The sequence below is a fragment of the Xyrauchen texanus genome, chromosome 46, assembly GCF_025860055.1.
Source record: "Xyrauchen texanus isolate HMW12.3.18 chromosome 46, RBS_HiC_50CHRs, whole genome shotgun sequence".
NCBI lineage: Eukaryota > Metazoa > Chordata > Actinopteri > Cypriniformes > Catostomidae > Xyrauchen > Xyrauchen texanus.
The window spans coordinates 16,990,076-17,017,313 of record NC_068321.1 but is presented as its reverse complement, the minus strand read 5'-3'; the positions used below and the strand labels follow the sequence as shown (position 1 = coordinate 17,017,313).

At 37.5% G+C, this 27,238-nt stretch overlaps 1 protein-coding gene across 4 annotated transcripts in view; it reads left to right on the top strand.

Moving 5' to 3' along the window:
- tead1a (TEA domain family member 1a) overlaps positions 1–27,238 on the top strand; it is a 45,437-nt gene that overhangs the window by 13,692 nt on the left and 4,507 nt on the right. Inside the window, exons 3-11 of one of the 4 annotated variants that reach the window (XM_052119563.1) lie at positions 4,570–4,819; positions 17,432–17,496; positions 17,960–18,022; positions 20,302–20,436; positions 21,136–21,176; positions 21,300–21,355; positions 23,007–23,131; positions 25,799–25,972; positions 26,915–27,055. In XM_052119563.1, the coding sequence (XP_051975523.1) occupies positions 4,618–4,819; positions 17,432–17,496; positions 17,960–18,022; positions 20,302–20,436; positions 21,136–21,176; positions 21,300–21,355; positions 23,007–23,131; positions 25,799–25,972; positions 26,915–27,055 (1,002 nt within the window). In that variant the 5' untranslated portion in view covers positions 4,570–4,617. Of the gene's footprint in view, positions 1–1,085; positions 4,820–17,431; positions 17,497–17,959; positions 18,023–20,301; positions 20,437–21,135; positions 21,177–21,299; positions 21,356–23,006; positions 23,132–25,798; positions 25,973–26,914; positions 27,056–27,238 lie in introns of those variants that run through there. The other 3 variants (XM_052119565.1, XM_052119564.1, XM_052119566.1) reach the window with 3 other exon arrangements.

The window sequence follows — 27,238 nt, the reverse complement described above, 5'->3', positions numbered from 1 at the left end:
GCTAATATGATGTTTCATTACAGCTTCATTTAGTAAAGTGTAAGGGGGTCCCGCAAACACTTTGCAGAACTCAGCATCACCGTTCTGTGTTGATTCAAGCAGAATGTGTGATTGAGACTACATTTAAGGAAAATGTGTGGAAATTCATAACAGAGCAAAAAGGGATAGTTCACCCAAAAATGAAAATGTCCTTATGTCTTTCCAAAAATGTATTAGCCGTAAACTTATTTCTTATTTGATACACAAAATGAAATGATAGGCAGAATATTTGGAACAGACAGCCTCAGTCACCTTACTCATAAATTGTAGAAAGTGTCTTTAGTCCTAATGTCATTCTGCCTAATGTCTCCCTTTTTAAAATAAATGAAGTCATACGGTTTTGGAACGAAATGCGAGTAAGTAAACAAAGACAGATTTTAATTTTGGGGTTAACTATCCCTTTAACACAAATGCCATTCAATACAAATACTTTCTGTTGTCATATATCATTACATTTCATTACAATGAGCTGGCACTTTGGTAGTGTCCTTGCCTGTGGACAACATAAGCACAAACTCATTTTGAGGTACCCTTATCCATCGGCAGAGAGAATGGACCAGAGGGAGTGAGACAGCTGCCCAGGGTGGATGTGTGCCTCCCTAGTTTGTGCTGAATCGCACCCATGCCTCCCGTTTGGCCAGCTGAGGTGGTCTGGAGGGTGAAGTGTATTGTAAGTGTGACCACAGTACATTGTTGCATGACTAATCTGGGCCTTCCATCTGCCACTGAGGCCCCAGCATAAGCACGTCTATCCAGCATCAAGCACTGCCATATTGCAGCAGTCACAACATCTTGGCTTTCTTTGCCACCCTTTTTTTGCCAGAGCGGAAAGTCTGCCTAAACCGCCTGCCCGCTCGCCACACAGCCGGGAATTAAGGGGCGGTTACATGTGCACATATAACGAAACACTGAGATTTGCCCTGACATACAAAGATGGCTAGTGCAAATTTATTTGGGTTTGAAAGGTGAAAGGTCATGTGGTGCAAAGTATTTAGTTTAAGTGAGCTCATTATCTGCAGCTTCCAGCCATCTAGACAGACAGACCAAGTCCCAGCCAGAGCCCGGAATTGAACCCAATCAAACATCTCTGGAGAGACCTGAAAATGGCTGTCCACCGATGGCCCCCATTCAACCTGACAGCGCTTAAGAGGATCGGCAAAGAAGAATAGCTGAAAATCCCCAAATCCAGGTGTGCAAAGCTTGTCTTTGCAAAGACTTGAGGCTGTAATATCTGACAGAGGTGCTTCAACTAAGTATTGAGTTAAGGGTCTGAGTACTTATGCCAATGTGATATTTCAGTTTTTTTTTTAAGTTTTTTTTATATATATATAAATTTGCAAAGTTATAAAAAATCTAGTTTTTGCTTTATCATTATGGAGTTTGGAGCATTGATTGATCTGGAAAACAAAAATAATAATTTAAAGCATTTTAGCACAAGGCTAACACATGAAGGGGTCTGAATACTTTCTGATTGCACTGTATCTATCTGTCTGTCTGTGCTTATTTCTCACTGAGTTTCTTTCTCTTTTAAAGTGTAAAGTCTTGTAAATTACAGGGAGGATGTGTGATGTCGAGAGCCGCCTCTCTCGCTCTCTCCAATTAAACCATCACACTCAAATTCCCTTTAATCCTCTGCAATCCAAACCACCAACCTGCATTTGTTGATGTTAATTCAAAACTCTCAGATTCCAAGATATTACCATACAAGTAATTACTGCATGCACTACTAGTTTGACTGGCTGGTAAGGAGAGATTGGCGAGTATGTGTATGGAAAGGGAAACCTTTTTGGATTTGAGAGATTCTTAAACTGAAACTCAAAACTAGAGCTGTTTTTAAATTTTTAATTAAGTTAAACTGGTATATAGCACATAGAACAAACACTTCTAAACAAGACCGCATTCTAAGTGTTTCCATAGTGTGGAAGAAGTGAAAAACTGCAGATTGCATTGTAATTGTGGGCAAAGCCAAAAGTGCACACATGAGTGTGCTGAAAGTGATTACAGTTGAGTTCATCTCCAAGTCAGGACGATGATGTTTAAGAGCCAAACCATTTAGCAGTTTGCAGCATGCAAGAATTTTTATCACTCTCTCAGCAGTACCAGTGAGGTTTTGCTATGTCAGCATTCAGTGCATAAAAAAAGCAGTCAGAGCGTTAGTGTGAGACCCGCCCACCCAGTCACACACACTTACCCACAGTCATACACTCACACACATTAACTTTGCTATCTAACTTCTATTATTTTATATAAAGCTAATTATAATTACAATAGACTTTATACTAAACCCTTAAAAAAACATGTTTTACTTTTTGAATGAATGAATGAATTTTGTTATCATTTGTTATTTCATATATTAAATGTTTTTACAAATTAGGAAATCCCCAGATTTCCCCAAATGTTGTTTCTGTAAATATGTAACTCACAACTGTTATACACACACACCAACACATTGTGAAGTGTGCTCTCATCTGACCGGAAACACATGGTATTAACTGTACAATAGGCAGCACTGTTTTCACTGGGCATTTCCCTGGTAAGCGTGGCTGCCAAGCCAGACGTGCCTTGAGAACACAGATTTAGTAGTTAACAGTCATTTTGAGTGAGCATACTGATCAGGTTTTTGTGTTTCTGTTTTTTTTTATTCTTTAGTTTATCTTGAAGTTGTGTGTGCACACACACGTTTGATATCATACTGCTCTTGGCTGTTTATTTGAGCAGTTGGCTGCGTTTGGAAACCAATTTGCTGCCAGATTGTTGCACTCTTTCCTTGATTTGTAGCATAGTTTTTATAATGAGATTGTGATTAGCCGCAGATATTTTTCAGCTCTTGCGCAAACAGTTCTCTTGAAAAAGACAATTCTTTCATCATTTACTCACATTCATGTTTTTCCAAACCCGTAAATGATGACAGAATTTTCACTTTTGGGATAAATATCCCTTTAATATGACACTTACTGTGGTGGTTGTTTGTTGCTGATGGGGAAAGTAGTGATTTGGAGGGATGTTGCATACGAGTGGGCTTAATCACTCAAAATTTGTTGTTCCGCAATCTTCCACCACAAATTTAAAAGCTCTTCTGACATCACTGACAGCTTGCAACTGTTTTGGTTTAAGTGCCACTCCTAAATTAGCCTGGCTTATTTGTTTTCTTATTTCCATCATGGGCTTTCAATCACACCTTCATCTTTAACTTTCAGTTAAATGACGTTTGATGTTTTTTATGGGCGATGAGAGAATGCTTTAAGTGTATTTAATGTACTCTGCATTCATTGTTATTTGCAGTTTCCAAACCAGAAACAGATTCAATCTGTGAACAGGCAATTTCTAAGATGTTTTGCATTTTACTGACAATATTTATTGCCATGTTATCCTATTGAACACACTGGTACCAAAATCTGAGTCAATAACCTTGCTCCTCCTTACACTTTAAATAAAGTACTTTCTATTGGGAAGAAAAGGCTTGAGTGAGGTTTAAGACGCCATTTATTTGATGAATATAAAACAGAAATGTAATGTCTCTCTTTGGCATAGGCCCCGTCTGGCGGTCCGAGGGAGTTGTACTCGGAACTGTCATATCCTGCCAGAGATAGGAGGCAGGGGCGAGGAGCTACCCCCATGCAGGACAGGACTCAACTGGTGGTGGTGGTGTGGTGGATGTTGCCTTGTTAGCACACTGAAACAGCAATGTGATAGATTGTGAGCAGACTTATAAAGCAATGGCTTGCATGCGATTGGCTAGGAATTACCCAGCTAATGGTGTGATGATGTAGAGCTGAGAACTACGCTGCGCTTACATTTATGGTATTTGTTTTATGGACATTGAACTATGGTAATATCATTTATTTTTGGTCACCACCATTATAGAAATGCCATGATATTCTTTGTAATATCAAGTAACTTAGAGTAGCACTTAAATACCATAATAAACATGTATGGAATTCATACAGTACAAGAGTATATTTCAAAGTACCATGGCATTGCCATTTGATACTATCATTGTTCGTCAATAACATCACTTACCTCATCTGAGTGGTACAAGGCTTGGAGGCTTTTCCTACACTTGCCATCTGACACACTCAAAAAATAATTGTACATGACTCTAAGACACAGGGTCCACACATACTAAACATATCCACACGGCTCTAAGTTTGAGTCTGACCTCTGTGTGAAAACCTTATGCTAGAAGTTTGATGTTTGAAATAAATTATAGATAAAAATAAACACATAAAATGTGTTTATTTTGTATGAAAAATCAATGCAGTAGGTTAGTAATTTAGAGGTAAATAAGGTCAAAAATACCATCAAATTCAACAAAAAAATGTATAACTGAAGTCTTTTTACTTTAATAAAGTTATAAATATTTTATTTATTTAAAAAAAAAGGGGAGTTACACATTTTATATTTCGGGTCAGATTTGATCTGAACAGTAAAACCGTAAACTTCCGATCAACAGTGTTAAAGGGTTTCATTTACATGGCCCAGGACAAAATTTTGTAGGTGACAAATGTTTTGTTATTTGTGTCATGTTAGTGTGCCTAGCGTTCCCCAGGCCCAGACTCAGAGGTCCCAGTCGTTGCCATGGATCCCAGCAGTTGGAGCGGCAGTGAAAGTGCCGGGGAGGATATCGAGAGGATGAGCGACTCGGCCGATAAGCCCATGGACAACGACGCTGAGGGCGTTTGGAGCCCTGACATTGAGCAGAGCTTCCAGGAGGCTTTGGCCATCTACCCGCCCTGCGGCCGACGGAAAATTATCCTGTCCGATGAGGGGAAAATGTATGGTGAGTCCAAAGAAATATTTTTTTAGCTGAAATGACTTGAAAGAATTTTCTTTTTTTTCTTCTCATGAAATATGCTGAATAGGAAAATTGGCAATTTTGTAAAAGCAACCAGACACTAAAATCACAGCCTGTTGGGATCTTGTTGTATTTTAGTGTTTCACAGCCTTGTCTTAGCACAATTTACAAATAGACCTTTTAACCTCAAAATCAATATTATGATGTTTTGACTGGGTATGTGTTGTTATGACTGCCATTCAGGACCATTTTGACTGCGTGTAATCGCAAGTTGTTTGTTGAGGTTGGCGGTGTAAGTGATCATCAGAAAGTTCTCAGGGAAAGTATTAGTTGTTCGTCCTCAGGGTGAGTCAGTGAGGTCTGCTGGGAAACTGGAAAACGAGTCTCCAGTGGGCCAGGCTGTGGAGCGAGTGGGCTTTCCTGGGTTCTGTTGTAAAGTCAGCGTGAACCATTAATTAGGAGCAGATGGTCGTGCGGCTAACACCAGCTGCGCTTAACCCCTACGGCCCCCCTTTCAAACTCCCGGCTGGGGTGATGTCATGGAAAGAGGGAATACTGCTCTTCTTTTTCACTTTGAATATTGAGCATACTCTTGGCCTTGTCCACAATGAAGACTCTTCTCTTGGCTCGAATGTACATCAAACTTTCTTCATGAAGAACAACTTGGTAACCAAACAATTCTTGAAAGAAAAAGAAAGTCAAATTTAGCAAATATTGGAAAATGTGGATACGTTTATAAATCATATAAGGCTCTCAGGAATACTTGATTCTGATTTATCAATCACAGCATTCTGTTGTCAATTTTTTTTTATAATGAGCGTTAAACTGTATAATTGACTGTTGTTGTAATTTTCTACATAGTTATGCATCTCGTATCACTCAACTGTCAAATCGATATTTCATATCCATTTTATTTATTTGGTTTTAGTTGTAATATGCAGGATAATTTAGTTAGTTGCAAACAATTTGTCTTGTATCCCTCTGCAGTCTTTTTTTCTCACATAATATAATAATTTCAACTCAAAACAATATTTAATGTCCAGTTCTTTCTATGTAAGTAGCCATGTATTAAGGGGGGTAGTGTCAAATCTGCCTCAATTATCACAGTATCGCATGGCTTCGTGTCCTTGTCCTGATCACCATTCCCATTTATTTTGTGTTAACGACCAGCTGACTTTTAAAGTTTCTTTGAAATCTTTTCTAAATTCGAATTAATACCAAAATGACAATTTTCCCTTTAGACACCTGTTTGTTCCCATGGCCACTGTCCTTTTTTTCTGCAGGCTTTTCAGATTCTCTCTAAATAAATTGGCTGATGTTCGTTGGGGGTTTCTCAGGTCATTGAAGCAATCCTATCACCTCCTACACTGGTGAGCGAGTAACATTCCATAGCCGAGCAATTGACATCACTTTCGTTATTTCATTGTCCATAGCAACAGTTTTTGATTTAATTTATCTGAGAGTACCTATCTCAGACCCACACAAGTCAAGATCCCCGTCCGTACTCCTGATGATCTCCAGGTCTGCCAGCGTGGTGTGGTTAATTAGTTGCCATCCCTATAGCAACCGCCTTTCACTTCAAAACAATATGAGGTTTTTTTCCTTGTGTCATGGCTCAGCTTATCTCACTGTTTACCTTGGGGAGCTTTTTACAGCCTTATGGAGGCATGAAATCTGGAGTCAAGCCAAAGAGTCCCATTTCACGCCATAGATGATACAAACCACTGGGGCATCAGCTTAGTTTTGCATGTGACCCTGCTGACCAGTTTATAATAAGTTCTTGTCAACCTCTTAGGACAAAAAAATAAGGGATATCATATTGATTATCTAATCAAATTAAATGCAAATAATAGTGTATATCATCATTTGCTGAGAAAAGCCCATGAATGAATATAAAGATGAGTAAAGCATTTAATAGACATTACAAAAATCAAAAAAAGAAGTTAATGTATTGTTTGTTTTTATTTACATATCTTTAAACATAAGTGTATCACTGGCCTGCAGTCCCCATCAATCCATTTTGTAATTGAGTTTGTCTGTCTGAGTTAGACTAGGGGCCATTCACACAGAATGCGTCCATGCCTGTATTTTTTGTATTTTTATTGTTAACATCCTTTTTTACTCTGTAATAGGCTGTTTATTAAGCATATTTCAAATATTTTGTTTTTAAGATAATTAATGTACCCTCTCTTTCGACCAATATCAGAAACCACTTGGCTCTGCTTTTACTGGTATTTAATTTAGAAAGAGAAAGCATGCCATAAGTAGATTGGACAGTACCCCGCTGGGGTGATGAAAGCAAGATCTAATCACACTGGTTTCACTTCTAAGGGGATATAATGTCAGGACTTAACAATCTCAGTAAAGAATTAATATTTCTCAACCAATTTATATTTCCACATCCATCTCCACCTGTGCTTGCATTGAGTAATGTATCAGTTTTAAGCACAACTAACAAATAACGTGGAATTAAGTATTACTACCCAGTTTGCTTCTTATATGATATCTAACACAACTATGTTGCCAAGTCTATTGTGAATATAGATTAGTCTAGTTATGATCAGCTCTAAAATATTTTTTATTTATTTTATTTTTTATTTTTTGTACACAAATATGACAAGCATTCTAAAATGGAGTGTGATTCTTTTTCTACAGTAGCTGATGAGCTTTTTCATAGATGTCTCGGTAAAGTGTATGTGGTTTTGTGCTTACTAGGTTACTTAAAGTGTAAAATACACCTTTTAATTCATTTTAAGAAAAATGTGTGTTCCATTCATACCAACAGAATCTGAATCTTTTCTTGATTTTAAATCACAGCACCATCTTATACTCCATTTTAGAAATTCTAAGTGTAAAATAATGAATATACTTGTTCAATGAAAAGAAGTGTTTTGGGCTTTGCAAATATAATGTCTGCCTCAGAGGGTTGGAAATGCTGTGAATTTAAACTGTGTCTTTCACAATAGGATAACAGACCCCTTCTGAGACTGTAGTGCCAGTTTGGTCCATATTACTTACCGCAGGGGAAACTAGGGGTTATGGGAGTTAGCGTCTTTCTGCTCTTATACACTGGCCAACTACTATGCTGTTGAATCGCAGCCAGCAGAGGAAGTGAACGACAAGCCATCCAAAAACGCAAAACAAGCTCTCACTGTTTTCTTAAAGTATTTTCCTTATTATTGTCCTTTACTCTTAGAGGAGAAGACAAGCAATGAGTACACCCATTCATTTGGAGAAACAGCCAGCAAGCACACAATGAATGAATAAGTTTATTAAATTTTTTGGCCTTTCGCCTCATTATGTAGAGGGACAGTAGAGATGAGACAAAATGATTTGGAGAAAAAGGGGGAGCAGCAAGTAAATAGTGACCAAAATGTTGAAGCTCAAAAGAGGACATAAATGCAGCTTGCAAGTTATCCATTAATCCATGTCTTCTGAAGGAATCCAATCGGTTTTGAGTGACATCAAACCAAAATATAACTCGTTTTTCACTATACATATTGCATTGCAGTCTCTAGGCACAATCATGATTTGAATCTCTATTACACTTGACGCATGCGCAGAGCACTGGATGGTGTCAGAAAATTTAATCAAGCTTGAAATTGTGATCACCAAGGAGACTACTTATGTTAAGATTTTTTTAGTTATATTTTAGTCTGTTTTCACCCTGAAAACAATTGGATAGCTTTAGAAGACACAGATTAAACTACTGGAGTCTTATGTATTTGTGCTTTTTGGAGCTTCACATTTTTGGTCACCATTCACTAGCATTGTAAGGACCAACAGAGCTTAGATATTCTTCTAAAAATCTACATTTGTATTTTGCACAAAAATAAAAGTCGTACACGTCTGGGATGGTGTAAATGATGAGAGAATTCAAATGTTTTGGTGAACTAACCCTTTAAAAATGTGTTTTGGGTTTCTGTAGCGCAACTGGTAGAGCATGGCGCTAGCTACACCAAGGTCATGGGTTCGATTCCCAGGGGACACACAATCTGGTAAAATATGCCTTGAATGTGCTGTAAGTTGTTTTAGATAAATGCATTTACCAAATGTGTAAATAGAATGTAAATGATTTCGATTGGACTGTAACGCCCAGTCACTAAAAATAGCCCTGGTTGTATCAGATCGTATATCCTAGCCATCAAAAATAATGATTAAAAAACTAGAAGCTGTTAGGGATATTTATATACAGTAAATGTAATAGACCCATAATTGCTTAATCACTGCACTTACTCAGCTGATTATATTTTAATTCTATATATATTAAAAAAAAAAAAAACATGTTTCTAGATGACAAAGAAACACACCTCACCATATGGGTGTGCTTAGGGTAACACAGACAGACTTTCCCCCAAACGATCAAGGATAGTTTAGGAACAGGATGATTGTCAGTGTGAGATGTGGTTTGGTGGATGAAGTGGGATTCAGGTGGGCGACAGGTGGTGTCTGAAAGTGTTTGTAAAATTACATAGGCCATTGCTTTTGTTCTGAGGGTTGTATTGTGTGCCAAAGGAGGTCCCTGGATGTGGTCTGTTTGAAAAAGGTCTTCATTTTTCAAAATCCAAGGTCTTCTGAGAAAAGAAAAAAAAAGATATGTATATTCCCACTTTAAAGCCTGTGCTTTGCTTCTTTTGTGTTGCATAAAATGGGGCCAAGGATGAGTAATTTTCGCTTTCTTTCCAGATGTACAGAGTTTAATCATGTCTCCCAAAGGGATGGCGTGTGAATTTGAAAAAGGGGTTTGGTGTAGGGAAGGACAGAGGCCCGGAAGTCCGGATAGACACAAGAAATGAGTTCTGTCTGAGCTGTGTTAATGTACTCATTTGGCTTTGATAGGTGTGAGACATCGATGTAACCGCACCGAGAGCTAGTTAGGAGACGGGTCACAGCATGCTCTGTCCCCACAGCCCTTAACTGTTTGAGACGGATGAGTGATTGAAACAGACACTGATATCATGTTACAAAGAGTCCTTGATCCACATAATACATGCTATTGTCACTCAGTACCACCTGTAAAACAGCTCTTGTTCCTCTGTAGGCTATTTTAGTTTCTCTGCATTAAAATCAATTCTGGTAAATGTATCACTGGTCACTTGTTTAATTGATTTTCTAAAGGTTTTTGAAATATGTATATTTTCTTTTCCCCTGTATTGATGTACAGTGATTATTGGTGCTTGCAAATTGAATAAGTAAGTAACTTAAGATAAAAGCATCTGTAAAATGCAATAATATACATTTAAAGAATCAATATTACTATTGCTCATCCCATAGATTAACATTAAAAGATGGACCCGAGCCATATCTAGAGACTTGGGGGAGTCCTCTTAAGACTTTTTCCAGTAAGCAACCACCTCTCAACCACCCAGAACACCCTAGCAACCAACTAGCAATGCCCTAGCAACCTTCAAGAACACCATAGCAACCACCCAATCTTTTTTATTTGTGTAGTGCTTTTCACAACATACATCGTTTCAAAGCAGCTTTACAGAGAGCCATGCATGCATGTATTCAGAAACCCTATGAGCAAGCTGAAGATGAATGAAAGAAAAATTTAAAGCACTAATATTATTTTGTAGTATTGAAGCATCTGACCGGGGGCCTCCCTCCCTCCCTCCCTCTAGAACTGCCACTGGTTAGTGTGACAAATTACACTTTAAAAGCATACAAATTGCCATAATTAAATATTTTAATGTATTAAATACTGAAGGGGAATGCAATCTTCTCTCCTAAGTGTAAAATTAAAGTAAAATGTTCTTAGAAGACTATCAGTGAATTCAAAGGTAAATTCTGGGGATGCTTGATTTGGGTCTACAGTTCCCACAAAGGACTTAAGAAGGACATCATACAATAAGAGGATGCATCATGAAGGGAAAAAAATAAAAATGTATCCAAAATCATTTCAATAGTCAAGTCAATAATATTGGGTTTTCTGTTATAGTATATTTTCTGAAGAGAAGATAAAAGTTGTAAATCAGTAAACAGAGCTTGAATTTAAAGGGACAGTTCACCCAAAAATTAAAATTCTCTCTTCATTTACACACTCTCATGCCATCCCAGACGTGTATGACTTTCTTTCTTCTGTTGAACACAAACTAAGATTTGTAGGTTGTTTCAATGCAAGTGCAATTTTTTTTAATGGCTCCAAAAATCACAAAGGCAGCATAAAACTAATTCATGTGACTCCAGTGGTTTAATATATATTTTCTGAACCAATGCAATCACTTTGGGTAAAAAAAAACAGATCAATATTTCAATCTTTTTTTTTTACTGTAAATCTCTTTCACTTTTAGAATGAGAAAGTAAAAGTGAAAGTGGAGATTTATAGTGGAAAAAGACTTAAATATTGATCTGTTTCTCACTCACACCTATCATATCATCTAAAGACATACATTTAACTGCTGGAATAATATGGATTACTTTTATGCTGCCTTTGTGATTTTTGAAATGTGAAACTTTTAGTCACCATTCACTTGCATTGTAATGACCTACAAAACAGAAATATATTTCTAAAAGTAGCTTATTTTATGAATCAGATTTTTGCCATTATATAAAGCTAAAAGAATTATTAAAGCATGAACTAACTCTTTATTACCAGATTCAACGTTATGGAAACGAACCATCATGACAAAAATATTCACAGTTATAAATTGCTACAAATAAAGCTAAGATTTAAGAACAGAAAGTCTTTGTGTAACTATAAGAGCAAAAATAATCCTAACTAACCACTTGTATTTAAGGAAGGTCAGGTGTATTAACTAATTTCTCTTTCCAATATAGAGAAGAGACTATGTGGCTGTCACAAATCAAATTAATGAAAGACTCGGAAGGTGGACAAATAATTTCTGTTTCCTGTACAGAGCCTATGTGGCTGTCACGTGTCAAACAAATTAAACATAAACTATAAATTTAGATCATGTGCAGCCATGACAAAATTAACGAATCACTCTCTGAGACTACTCGATCTTCCTGAGTCAAAATTAACGAAATGTTCATGAACTACCCATCACTAGTGTAGAGTTGACCTTGGCAGACAGAGAAATGTTCTCTTTAGTTCTCCCTTGACAAAGTATTCACAAAGTAACTTTATCAAGCAAAACTACATGAAGAATGAAGCAAGATAACGAGAGAGAGATAGAGAGGGAGGGGTCATTTGGGGTGGTTTGGATTTTCCATGTGTGATTTCCAACAGGCTGGTGTGATGTTTCCAGCCAGTGCACCACGTTAGGACACAGTCAGAAAAGCATGCTTGCTCTCGCGTGCATGCACATACACACACACACACACACACACACACACACACACTTTCTCCCTTGTGCACTCAGAGGAAGCATGCTTAATTGCTCCCATTAAAGAAAACAGCTCCAAACCTACTCCATCCACTCTGTGTTTCCAGTTTGGCTTTTCTATTGCAGGAAGAGAAGAACTCAGCTTTTCAAAGTCTTTCTACCAGAATGTTGTACATGTACACACTTTCAGGGCTTTAAAGGGATAGTTCACACAAAAATCTAAACTCACATAGTCATTGTTTGGGTAAACAGTGCCATAGGTCCCATGTCTCCTTTTATTAGACAAAATCTACTAGCCCAAAGTCAACATGAAATGGCCTTTATAATCCATTTTACTTCCATGATGTTACATATTTCCAAGTGAAAGAGAATTGCTCAAGAGGAAGAAATAGCACACAGAACTTTATTTTACCCATTGGGAATAGATTGTGAAAAGGGGGCGTTTCATGACAGAATAGAGCCAGACCTGAATGTGAGTTTGGAAATGGCAGAGTTCATGAATATTAATTAGCTGGCACATTGATTTGGCTATTTCTTCTAAGTTCACTCTCACTGTGATTTGTGTGACAGTCATTCTTTACGCTCAATTCACAAGCACAAATGAGCTTGTGTCATATTTTACTTGTGGACTGCAGTCTTAGGGGCCGTTCACACTGACTGCATTTTTACTACTGTCTGTGCTGTTTTTTAACAGTTTATCTATGCAAACATACACTAAAGTCTCTTACTGCTGCTTCTTGTTTTTGTAGCACCTCACGCAGAAGCCCAGCATGTTTAAGATGCTGTATCAAGTTGAAAAAAGTCTGGAGACACCTGCGTTCTGTTCTTTTATTGCTCTGCTTCATCCGACACTTTCCATCTGAATGGCCCCTTTCACCTGCCAGAATACACACTGTAATGTAAAGTTGGCTTTGGTATGTTACCAATGTTTGGTGATTGGGATTGGCATGGAGATCTAACACCACACAAGCCATATTTTAATAGCAGTTTACTAAGTTCGGTTGATTGGGCTCAAAGTAGTTTTGGTGTCCCTGGTCCATCTGATCATAGGCTCTGCTTTCCTCTTAGATTTTGTCTACTAAATAATCATAGTGGTTTTGGCGGGATGAGGGGGGTAAGGGGATGTCCACTGGAAAAGAAAAGACTGTCCGTCACGGTCTCTTGCCATCTGGCCTTGAATTTTCTCTCAGACCTTCCCTCTCAAAATGGGTTTGCGGACGAAGGGGTGTCATCGTGTTATGGGCTCTAGCCTTCACAAAGGACAGCTGGCTAACTGTAATCAGATGCTAGCAGGCATGTGTGTGCATATAAGTGTGTTTGTGTGTGTGAATGGCTTTATCTGGCAAGGGAAAAAGCTGGCCGCACCCCTCGGACTTGCTCTCAGGGAACACCTGCATTGAGCCTGAAGATCATATCAGTCTAAGCTGCCTGACTCTCAGTGAGGAGATTGTTCAGACCACCATCTGGTTTGGGAGGCTGACCTTTACTTTGAACCATATGGTATTTTGTCATGCCTCACCATTTCTCATGGTGGGGGTAAATCATCAGGTAGATAGTTAGTTAGCATGATTGGACATTGCTAGCACAGTCACCCCTGAATTAACTGTCTCATCATAATCATATTTTTTGTGGTCCAAGTCAGTGTCTTTGAACAGATTTTGCTTCAGGAACCAGATTTTATAATGGACATCAAGTGGGGACTCACTTAAATACCAAACCCGTAATTAATATTTAAAGGGATAGTTTGTTCTATTTTCAAAAATAAAAACGATGACATTATATATGGAAAGAAATGCATAAGTGAATGGTGACTGATGCTAAGATTCTGCCTAACATCTTTTTGAGAACCACTAATGTACAGTAGGCAATTGGTAATTATTATTATTTTTTTTTTTATCTCTGTGCAGCCCATGATATCCAACTTAAAGTTTTTCAAGCCTAAACTTGGGCACAGTGAGTTTATTCTCTTCATCCCTGAGTCATTGACCTCCTACAGAAAATCGTTGTATTGTTAGTTTAGGTCATTGTGATTCTAATGCATCCTGAGACCTTCGAGTCATCCATCAGGCCTGACAGGGCGGCGGGGCCATTGTCCCAAAGATTTTGGGCTTCTGCCCTGTCCGCACACACACACACACACACACACCCTGGGGCCCACACCCCGAAACTTGCAGGACATTTCAAGAAAAGAACAGAAACTGAATTGTGAGTGAATTTCGATTGTAAGTGAATGGTAAAATGAACATCTGAAATAGTTAAAGCTTTGACCTGCGAGTTGAACCAAATTATTCCTGCTTTAAGACACAATTTCATCATCTATTGTGTGATTTATTGGGATCACAAACACCAGCATCCCATTGTGGATACCAGTGTCTAAAAGACAACATATCGCAGTGACTACCTAGAGTCTCTTTTCATGTTTATCAGTATATAGGAAGCACTGTCACTGTGAGTTCAGACCAATCCATGGCTTGCTCTTGGCTTGTTAAATACAGAAAACAGATTTTAAATGAGTAGTTCATGGTAGTATGTCTTGGCTTCAATTACAGTTATTCTCTAAGTATGGCACACGCTTTGCCCCTGACATCACCCTTTTACTCAATGACCCTCTTCAAACAGGCTAAGCAAGGAATTGAGTTATCTTGCAATCATCGAGACTTTTTGTCATGGTGAAGTTTGTCATTTCTGCCCCTATAGTGTCACATTGCAGACCAGACTCATGCCACTGGTTGAGACAATCTTGCTATTTAAGGCTTCAATAGAGAAATGCACTTAGGGGAGTCAGGTCAACACTTTGAGTTCAATGGCACTTTGAGCCATCAAAAGTGTTTAACAGAAGATGTCAATGCAGAGTGATTGATGATCCCTATTCTGCACATTTTTGGTGCAATCATTTCCCTCAACTGATGATATGCTGAGGTAAACCCAAGTCATCCATTAGTCAATCCGAGGTTCATTTATCAGCTCAGTTTTAATTGTCATCAGTGGGTGTTCCCCAGGGCTCTGTACTAGGTCTGTTTTTTTCTGATCGATCTGACATTATAACAGCTCATTATATTCTATTTTTATGACCTTTTGACTAGAAACATCCTCAATGGCTTTTGTGGTATGACCTCCACCAGCATAACCTCAAACCTTAGCACCTCTATAAAAGAATGGTGTCTGACCCCCTAGGGGTTTCTAAGGCACATTCAGTGTGCCCACACCAGTCTGTCTGTTAAACCATGTTTTGTACCATTCCTAATAAGTGATTCAGCTGTGTTGTGTTTTCTTTTAGCATTTTTTCCATAAAGCACTGGTAAGGGCCCAGTGTTAAGTTATTACCAAACTCTGATGATATTTAAGTGACCTGTACTTAGTCATTAGCACTGCTTGGCATTGCTTAGTCATCACAAGACTCTGATGTTTCCTGTTATTGGTGATCAGTAGACAGTTTTTCATTTTGACTGGCTGTAACATTAAACGGCCAATGCCTGTATTTATTTGTACCATGGTAATATCATGGTTTATTGGAAATGTACCATGAAAATACAATCGGGTTTTTAGACATGTACCATGTTAATACTGTAATCTTTTGGACATGGTACCATGGTAATACCATAATTATTTGGACATGGTACCATGGTAGTACCATAGTTTTACGGACATATGTCTTATTACTATCATAGTTGTTTGGACAGTGTACCATGTAATACCATAGCTATGTTTTTTCCTTGTTTTTAAATTTTTTTAAATGTATCATGGTAATAACATAGTGTTTTGGACTTGGTACCATGGTAATACCATAGTTTTTGGGACATGATCCATAGTACTATATAAACTACTATATTGTTTTGGATATATACTATGGTAATACATTAGTGTTTTGGACATGTACCATGGTAATACCATAGTTTTGCGACATGTATTGTGGTAATACCATAGTATTTTGGATACACAGTATACCATGGGAATACCATTGTGTTTTGGAGATGTATCATGGTAATACAATAACGTTTTAAATGTCTAACATGGTAATACCATAGTTTTAGGACATGTACCATGGCAATATAGTGTTTTTGGACATGGTGCCATGGTACTACCATAGTTTTTTGACATGATATCATAGTAATACCATCTCTGTTTTGACATGTACGATGATAAACAATTTTTCTTTTAATGTGTTATTGTTGTAATACTATGCTTTTTTTAATGTTGCTTTTTACATGCACTATGGCAATACAATAAAATATTTGGATTTGTAAAATTATAATACAGTGTTTTTGCACACATACCATGGTATATCTATGATATTCTTTGAAATACCTTGGAGTATCATATACATATGGTGATACATTAACACATAAGATAATTCAGTACCATAGGGTAGAGTACCTGTATCCAAGTAGAGTGGTATTATCTGATACCATCACTGTCCCACAGTACATTCTGAAAAGAACTGTTGACTAGTCGTCTTCTCTCATTCTGAAATGACAGTTGTTTATCTTATCCTTATCTTGGGTCTTTGATCAGTTTGTGCTTTTGTCTGTCTAGCAGTTCCATGGGTGGGGAATCTCAAAACTCAGCACTTTTCAACAGGCTCTCTCTCTCTCTCTCTCTCTCTCTCTCTCTCTCTCTCTCTCTCTCTCTCTCTCTCTCTCTCTCTCTGTAAATTCCCCTCTCACTCTGGAGGTTGTTTTGCAGGTTTGCCAAGTCCAGCTGAGCATGTTTTCAAGTGAGTGAAAAGAATGAATTATGGCAGCAGTAAGCATGCTTACAGCTGGCCGTTTGGAGGGTCTTTGATCTAAGAGTGCAGTGTGCATGAATGCCCGCATTGTGAGCATACGTAGTGTGTGTGTGTGTGTGTGTGTGTGTGTGTGTGTGTGTGTGTGTGTGGGCATGTGTGTGTGGGCATGTGTGTTTGTGTTTTGGAAGAATAGGGAGGCCCAGGTCTGGGTTAGAAGAGATTACACTGCATGCGTGTTCAGTAAAGGCTATCTGGAGAACCACTGGCTTTGGCTTTGAGTCAGATGTTGTCTTTAAAGGAATAGCTCACCCAAAAATAAAAATTCTGTGATCATTTACACACATAAGATTGTTCTTTTGTGGAACACAAAACAAGATGGGGTTTTTTTCTTCAAGAATCCCTGTTTGTGTTAAATAGTTGTTCAACATCAAGTATGCAAATATTCATCACTCAACCTTAAACTAATAAAACTCTGCAGCATATTAAGCAAAACAATGAATTATGATCAATCTCAAGTCAGTGCACACACTGAAACACTTCCTTTACTATGTAAAAATATAGGTTATATAATTTCTCTTACAGGTCGTAATGAATTAATCGCCAGATACATCAAACTCAGAACTGGGAAGACACGGACAAGAAAGCAGGTTAGTAGTACACTAGGTAGTTCCCACAAAGTACTACATAAAGGACATTCTGAAGGCCTCAAATAAATAATGTGTTGTTATAGAGACTGAATTAAAAGTTTGTTCTTGTAAATTCAGATAGTGAGTGTGTCAGGCGTTCTTTAGAGTCATTCAAATGTTTTCTCACTGGCTTACAGCCTTCCTTAGTTACTAAAGTGTTCTTTACAACAGTGAACACCTGTTGCTTTGTGCTCTAAATTCAGTGCAAATCTTTACAATTTAACTATAAAGTAAATAAAAAATGAACTAATTAAATTGCATAGCAGTCCTTTTTTTCTTCGTTATGACAAAATTATGTTAAAGGTTGTATTATATGTTAAGTTTGCAATTAAAATGGATGTTTTTGTGCCTAATGGCAGAGAGGCTTTCATCTCCATGGTTACAAAATGTTCCTTTGTATTTGTTTGTTTGTGTGTGTGGCCAGGTCTCCAGTCATATCCAGGTTCTTGCCCGGCGGAAATCCAGAGAATTTCACACCAAGCTAAAGGTACATGTCTGTTTGTGTCAGTGTGTACTGACGCCATATCCATATACTGTATGTGTGTATGGGTGCACTGCTGTTTGGCTGTCTGTAACCTAGATTCCCTGATTGTGACTGCCCTGCTTAGCATGCACTGGACTGGTTGACTAGTTTTCTTCGGCATGTTTGTCATCTGTTTCCTTCCTGTTTAGCACAAAACTGTGTTCTTTTCAGAGGAAGATATGTATTGCGAGCCGACAGCCTTAGTCACCATTTACTTTTATTGTATGGACGTACTATTCTGCATAACACCTCTTTTTGTCTTCCATGGGAGAAATAAAGTCAGACGGAGGGAGAGCAAATTATATTGGTATTTTCATTTTTGGGTGACCTATCCCTTTAAAGGCATTTAAGGGATGCTATGTCATCTGGTGGTTAAAAAGCAAATAACAATTAACTGGCTCAACATCTCCTTTACACTAACCAAGATCAAAGGGCAAAGCATGTGGAAAATTCAGCCAGCATAGTGCCGTTTTCATCCAGTAACTTTAATACTGCTTACTGATCTGAGGTTTAGCTTGAGAGAATATCCGAGGTTTGATGGTTAGTACTGTTTAAAGGAATATTCCATGTTCAATACAAGTGAAACTTAATCTGTTTGTGGCTTAATGTGTTAATGTTACAATGGAAGTGAATAGGGCCAATCTGTAAACGTAACAATGTTTCAAAATTATAGCCACAAGATATAAACAATATACGTGTTGACATGATTTTAGTGTGATAAAATCACTTACTAACTTTTTCTGTGTAAAGTTCCACTCAAACAACCATAATAACAACGATTGAAACAACTTTACAGCTCAAAGAATACAAGATTTAACAGAATAATTTAAGTTCATAAGAATTAATCATTTGATCATTAATAATGAGTAATTTATACAATTCTAAGCTTCACATTTCTGCCTTTAAACCCTCCAAAAATGTGCCCAATTCACATCCATTGTAAGTGTCTCAATTTAACCTCACTTTTCTTGTTAGAAAAGGAGGATTGAGTCTAAATTCTTTACTGTGATAATCATCATTATACCACAAATGCAGGGTTTTTTTTTTTTGTATTTAGCCTAACTTGTTTTGAACCCAGAATATACCTTTAATACTTAATACTGAAAGTACTTAATGTGTAATTCTGAAAAGAACGGTGTGTTTGTCTGTGAGTTTTATTGTTTAAAATTGACTTTACACCTCTGTGAAATAAGCCCATGACTGTAACACCATATTTTACCTTTCTAGGTTATTTGAGGTCATATGTGCTTTCTAAAAAGTCTGTTTTGTAAACCTGAAGTTTATAGAGGCAAAACTTTAGTTTTAAACTTTTCTAAAACTTTTAGTTTAGTTTATTTTTTTATTAGCCAGATACAGTGAAAAGTATCCTTGTCTCAATGTTTATTGTCTCAGTGCTGCTTTAATGTGCTACAGTTGACTGCTTGCATTTATACAGCCTATTTATTTTAATGAAATATTGCTTTCGTATTCCAATTCCAATTAAGTAACACAATCCCCATTTATGTTTGAATTTATGCTACATGTAATATTTGCTTCAGGCTGACCCAGATTGAATTTTACACTTGATATTTAGCTGCATATATACATTTTAGTTTTGCATACAAAGTCAATGTGTATGCAGAGGCGGCTGTGGCTCTGGTGGTAAAGCGGGTCGGCCACCAATCGCAGGGTTGGTGGTTCAAATCCCGGACCACATGACTCCACATGCCGAAGTGTCCTTGGGCAAGACACTGAACCCCAAGTTGCTCTCAATGGAAGGCTAGTGCCTTGCATGGCAGCTCTGCCGTCATTGGTGTATGAGTGTGTGTGATTGGGTGAATGGGACACAGTGTAAAGCGCTTTGGTAACCACTAAGGTTATTTACCATTTATGTTGATTCCTTTCTGACTATAACACTTTAAATTTACAGATTCAGAAGTCTCTTTCCATTTTCTCATTAAGCCTGACTAATGTATCGAGTTAGAAAAGTTAAAATTACCTTTATTTTTTCATTGTATTAGAATGTGTCTAAAAATAGTTTAAGAAGTTTAATGTATCATAATCACTGCAGAGAACTTTCACCCAAAAATGTAAAGGAGCTGCAAGGCAATATGATGGCCTTCGTAATCAATTACATCTACTGTATTTAAAAAAGATGGAATGAAAGGAAATGGAGATTTAGACTAACGTAATACCTAACATATCGTTTCAGCTTTATCACAAACATTCCAGTTCAATCTTCTCTATAATTTATCTCATTAAAGGACCAGACTGTGAAAAATGATGCACTCAACAGGATGGCAGCCATGTCTTCAGCACAGATCATCTCGGCCACCGCCATCCACAGCAGACTGGGTCTGGCGGGGCTCCCACGGCCCAGCTTGACTGGGGCAGGAGGGGTAAGAGATGTTACACCACCTAAATACATTTGTATCTGTTCAAAGGAAAACCAGAACAATTTATCCATGCATCCTGTAATGTTTAATGCTACTGTGGCAGACAAGCCTCTCATTCATGGGGAAAAGAGGAAGCAGGAACCGGATTAACAGTAAAAAAACACTTTAATTCAACATACAACACTGAATTGATACATAACAAAAGCGAGCGCACAAACACTGCTTCGTGCGCTCTCTCTCTCTCTCTCTCTCTCTGGTGTCCCCGGCTCCTTCTTTTATCTCTCTCCCGCTGATTTGGCAACTCAGCGCCATGGCGTGAATCCTCTCGGCCCGGCCACGCCCTCCTTCTCATCACATACCCCCACTGCCCGATTCAGGCCGGGGAAACCTCCGGTCTGACTTACTCCCTCCCTCTCTTGCCAGAGGAGAGAAGTTGCCCCTTTGGCCATTCCGTCACCGGCACACAAAACATTACTGCGTGCATCTTTCTCTCTCTCACTGGCATCCACGGCTCCTCCTTTTATCTCTCTCCCGCTGATTGGGCCGGGCAGGAATTCTCTCTGCCTGATCATGCCTCCTCCTCATCATAGCTACACTGCATTACTTTTACATGCATAATTTTACTCATATAAATTTTATACAAAAAATAAATTGGTGTTAATTAACATACAGTATACTGACATTTTCCCCCTCCACTTTTAGTTTTGGCAGGTGTCGACAGGGCAGCCTGGTTCCTCACAAGAGTAAGTACATGTAGATTATACTCTTTAATGGCCGTTCAACGACTGTGGAAAGCATGGATTATTTTTGAACATAGACTTAAAAGCAACACTTTTATCATAATACATATTTTTTTGTTTCCTCAGTGTTAAACCTTTCCCACAGCAGAATTACCCCATCCAAACAGCCACAGCCATTGCAGGTGTGTATGTTTACTGTTGCCTTTGAACTTAATTACATGCTTACATACTGTATAGCCTACCTACTTAACCTCCTGAGACCCGAGCATGACTGCTGTGTGCATTTTCCATTTTAATTTGTAACTAGTACCACCTAATAAACATGCAAAAAAAAAAAAACAATTCCTAAAAATGATGTCCACATATGTGGTTGCAGGACTAATTTGTGACATTTTACAAAATACCAAGCTATAGAAAGTCAAATTGTTTATTATGTTTCCAGGAGTGCTAGTTATTCGTGTTTTTGAAATGTAACAGACATTACATTTGACTTTCTTTAAAGTTGCTTTGGAACTATGTGTAATGGGAGATAACATAAAAAACGATACAAATAAAAATTATTTGACTTGATTTTTTTTTAATGTTCTCTTTTTGCACCGCCAAACAAACAAGTGATAGCTCGTGCTGAAGTATTTTACCAATTAGAAATTAACATAATGAATTCTGATACAATTAAGGACCAGCATCATTCAATCACTGCCAACCATGTTAAAATAATCTGAATTTAATTACTGATAACCATTGTCCCATGTCTGCCAAACATGTTGAGTGATCCAAAGCCTGAAACCGAACTTTTGATACAAAGTTTGGATTGAATACACTTGGCTTCATTGGAAAGATCTAGGATGCTCCCTTGCTCCCTTGCTCCCTATTTAGTGATTTAATTAACCTCCAGTGTGCTGTCTGTCTGCACTGGTCTTAAAACAGTATAACTCAATATAAAGCCTCTGAAAGCAACATTGAATTTCTCAATGTGAAAATGCACAGATAGGATTTCTAATGAAAACCTTGTGCTATTGTATACATTAATGTACACTGTGTTTAACAGCGTGGCATTTCGTGATAAATCACTTACATTTTAAAAATGGCCTATCGGATGAAACAAGAGACTCTAATCTTTTGATCCAAACAGGTTTCAATGTAAAAATTAATTAGGTTTCTCACCAGATGTAGTTTTGTTGCTGTTTCTCCCAAAGACAAACTCTGCTGTGATCGGCACCATGTTGTTTTGTCACATGACTCCGTACTCCCTTTACTGACAGCACAGAGTCTCAATAAAATTTTGCGGTGCGTATAGCAAGGCCAAAATACATTGTCCACACATTTGTAATGGTAGCCAGCTGGTAGGTAGCAGTGCGTTATGTGTAAATCTCACTCCCCTGGCCTCAAGAGGTGCATTAGCAACTGACGCTAGAAGCTGTAGTCTTTAGCCTCCTCATTAGAGTGCCCGCCTCCCATGCCAGCTGACACCGGTTCGAATCCCGCTCTGAGGGGGTCAAGCAGAACTGGTTACATATGTGTATGTGGGATCGCGCAAGGTTCAAGTATACAAAATTAAGGTTCTTTAATTGCAGCAGTGATAACTATTTTGGCTCAATGTGGTTCTTTGTAAATTAAAAACATTTTGGTTCTTCAGATCAACATATAAGTTTCTTGTTCTTTAAACAACCAGTAGCTACATAGATGGTTTTCATAAGAACTAGAGAATAATGGCAATGGCAAATTTTCCAATTTCCATGTATAACCCTTTTGGGTTCTGATTGTAACCATTAATTAAGATATGTACAGTATAGTCATCAGTCGTGTTTATAAATTGTGCGTGTGTGTCTTTAGCTTTCGAGTCCCCCACACCCCCAGCTGCTGCAGTGCCTGCATGGCAGGGACGCTCTATCGGCACCTCCAAACTGAGGCTTGTGGAGTTCGCCGCCTTCCTGGAGCATCAGCGGGACCCAGACTCAGTGAGTCTGCACACCTATCCAGATTTACTGCAAAGATCTGACCTGCTTTACCACACAGACACAGTACCACTATCACTCATTTTTAATTTTTTTCATATATATTAAGCATGATCAAGAGGGATTAGTGTTAATATTGTTAACGAAAACTCAAATAAATTTGTAAATGAAATACATTTTTTAAAAACACAATTGAAATAAAAATGAAACAAAATTGTATGGGGAAAAAAGACCTCAAATTACTTTTAGATTTTGATACACAGTAAATTATAATATTTGAAACTTTTACAACCCACCTTCATTAAAATTATAATGTCTTTTAAAATGCCACTAGATAGTAGATTACATCATTAAACATATTTAAATTATATCAGTTAAGCGCGATACATTCGGCTGTCCTAAAATGCTAAAATAACAATATACTACAATAATACTAGAAAACGAAACTAAAAAGGACAATCATAGTGTGGAAACTAATGAAAACTAAATTAAATTGATTGGACAAATTGACAAAAAATAGTCCATTTGAACAAGAAAAATTCTAAACTTTATTTATCCTGAGAGGGTCTCATGTCATGAGTCATGAAGACATGGATGGATTAAGAGTAAGACCTGAGATGACCAAAATGCTGTGCATCCATTTAAAAGCAGACCTGTGCCATCTATCATGTTGGCAGCATCTCTATGAAATGCTTGTCCCTCTGGTCTGGCCTGACAGCAGCTATAAATCTTGTGTAATACGTAGAATGAGTTGAATTCCCAATGCAATCGTCCAGTTACCAAACTTTTAGTTTCGCAGAGGAGCTGCTTTTGAATGTACCTGAAACAGCTTATAAAAGCAATCTGAAACATTGCTCATACAAACATTATTTGGGAATTGCATTTGAACTCATGGATACATTTTAATAAGCTTGTTGCCCTGACAACTATGGATATCAAAAAAACTATTTAATTTAACTGATTATTGATCGGTACATTATATGATCGATTTTTGAGGCATTGATATATTAACATCAGATAACATTTAAATTAAAAGCCTAATTTGTGTGTTTTCCGTTCACTTCAGTTGCCTTACATCAATATAGTCTGACATAATAGCTTTGGGAGACCACAAGTGGGTGACATTTACTGAAGACATTTACTGGGTAGGACAGGCATAGATATCACACACACATTACGAGCTGATTACAAAGGATTTTGTACTTCTTCAAGAATTAACAAAGTGACGTGGATGAGTTGTAACTGTGCAAACTGAACTATTATAAATGGTGGTTTATTATGCAATTTCCCTGTATGTAGCACCTAATAGGTCTTTCATTCAAGCTGTCAAACCACAAAGAGGCATACTTGTAACTGAAAATACATTGTGTAGGCTCTATGAATGATACTTATACACAATATATCATCCAGTAATGACTAGAGTAAATAATTTCATAATTATTTGGGTCGAATTGAATGAAAAACTATGCGAGTTGAGCTCCGTAGCGTTGCAAGTTTTTTAACAGCCTCCGGTGACGGTGACGGTGTGTTTGTACCTTTAAGAAAATAATTGTTTTGAATTTTAGAAAGTGCCATGTCATCCACCAGGCACTTGCGGTGTACGAACCACTTAATTTACCCTGCCGCACACTCTTTACCAAAGTTGTGTTGAGAAATATGTTTGAAAAGACAAAGACTTTTGTGCAACGACCAGCCCTATTTATATTTGGAAAAAATCGGTATATATCAATAATCATCAGGAAAATCGTACGATTATCAATACATGAAAGCGGCATCAATCCCAAACATACTGACAACTTCTTACGCAATTATAATGAGCGCATTTATATGCACGTTCTTTACCGATTATGCTTAATAAAGCGACAACAGTTTTCCTTTATCAGGAAAATCACCAAGCACTTAAGAATAAAAACGATTGTCACAGGTATAATTTTGCCCATTACCCTGATTTCGCATGGCATGTAAACACCTTTTCCGGCATTCGTACTGGCTTATCCAATGAATGTAAGTGTTGTGGGCATGCCTCTGCACGGATTAACATCAAAAGCAGAGAATAACTCGATTATTTCAAATCTCATGTAAATACAGTTTTCTTGCTTTGACTGATTTTTTTATTTAGGTGATTTTTGGTAGTTATCATCATATTGGTGTGCATGTAAACAGGCTCCGTGTTGGGTGTAATCTGATTAAAAAGTAATTAGTTACTGTAATCTAATCACTTTTTTTCAGAGTCTTGTTACACATTACAATTAAAATTTTTGTAACCCAATTACAGAATTTCAATTATGTTAGTTTTGAGTACATTACTTGGGTTACAAATATTTCTAAAATAATATTATGTATCTGTTTTAGAAAACATTTAATTATTTTCAGGTGTTTGTGTACATCCTGTTCTGTGACAGGTAATGTCGTTAAATGGAAAAAAACTAAACTTTCTAGAAAGTAACTTAAAACTAAAAGTAATTAGATTACTTTTCTGTGAAGTAATCAGTAAAATAATTGCATAACATATTTAGAGAAGTCATTTGTAGTGGATTACTATTTTTTAGCAATTTATCCAACACTGATTATAAAATGAAAATGTTCTTTTGAAAAGTTGTTGAGCGTTTACAATAATGCCTACAGTAACTGAATATGTTGTATTGTTCTAATTACAAACTATCTTTACAGTACAACAAGCATCTGTTTGTGCACATCGGCCAGACAAATTATTCATACAGCGACGCACTCCTTGAGACAGTGGATATACGTCAAATCTACGATAAATTCCCTGAGAAAAAGGGGGGGCTAAAAGAGCTGTTTGGAAAAGGGCCTCAGAACACCTTCTTCCTGGTTAAGTTCTGGGTGAGTCACTATTCATTTACAAAATTATGCAGTAATTTGCTGCATTGTTGCTGCAAATTTTACATGACCAAGCACCCCTAAAAATGCAGTTCGTCAGTGCTGTTGCAAAGGTTTTCCAGTTTGAATTTCATCTGGTGTTGTAGTTTTAGTTCCTGCATTCCACTGTGTAGTGGGTCACCAGCATATTTTTAAATTCATGCAGCTGAGAGCAACATATTCAACACCTTTACGTTTGATTAAAGTGCTGCCTAAAAGCCTGCATTGTCGTTTTTAATCCCAGCGCAGTCTGAATGTGAAACTGAGCTAGTGCTGTCCTTTAATTCTGCTGATGCTGTGTTTGATAAGGAGGCTTTATTTGAACACCTGCCGCTCTGGACGACAGGTGCGAGTACACAAGCGAACCAGACGACAACATCATGGACAGGCTAATATAAAGTGTGTACCCCCCCGTATTCTATCATTACTCAACCTCATGTCAATCTAAACCCATACGACTTTCCTCCGTGGAACACAAAAGGAGATGTAGCAGAATGTTGCTCTGTAGATGCAGTCATGGCACTAAATGGTGTGTTTTATAGCCTTGAAATCTCAGACTGTGCAAGGGATTTTTTTACTTTCAACAGCATTTTAAGATATGTAGTCCTTACAAGTTGCAAAAAAAGTTTAATTAAATACGTCTGAACCTGTGAAAGAAAGACTGCAGTTAATTCATGTGTCTGTGACCTTGATGTTTATCAGAGGAGGCTCTATTCACAGATTAACGTAAATGAAGATGAGTTTACTGTTTACATTGAGCACATTAATCCTGCCAAAAATTCATTTATAACTGTCTGCTAATTACACATTAATTTGGAACCTTGAGCCCTTGGGCAGATTGCACAAGTGTATTTTTATGACCGTTTACCTCTCCATCTGGTTATTAATTTATCATTGTCTCCACAGGCCGATCTGAACTGTAACATCCAGGAGGATTCTGGAGCGTTCTATGGCGTGACCAGTCAGTATGAGAGCTCGGAGAACATGACCATTACCTGCTCGACAAAGGTCTGCTCCTTCGGAAAACAAGTGGTTGAAAAAGTTGAGGTGAGGAATGAGAAACCTCTTATGATAAATTATATTATTGATAAATAAGTTTGCCCATGATGATATCAAGTTTGCAGAAATGTAAATGTAGAAATGTGTTCATGTTTGGCTCATAAATAATAATAAAAAAAAACTATATAGTATATTCTCTAAAGAAAAGAATAGATTTAATGATTTATTTAT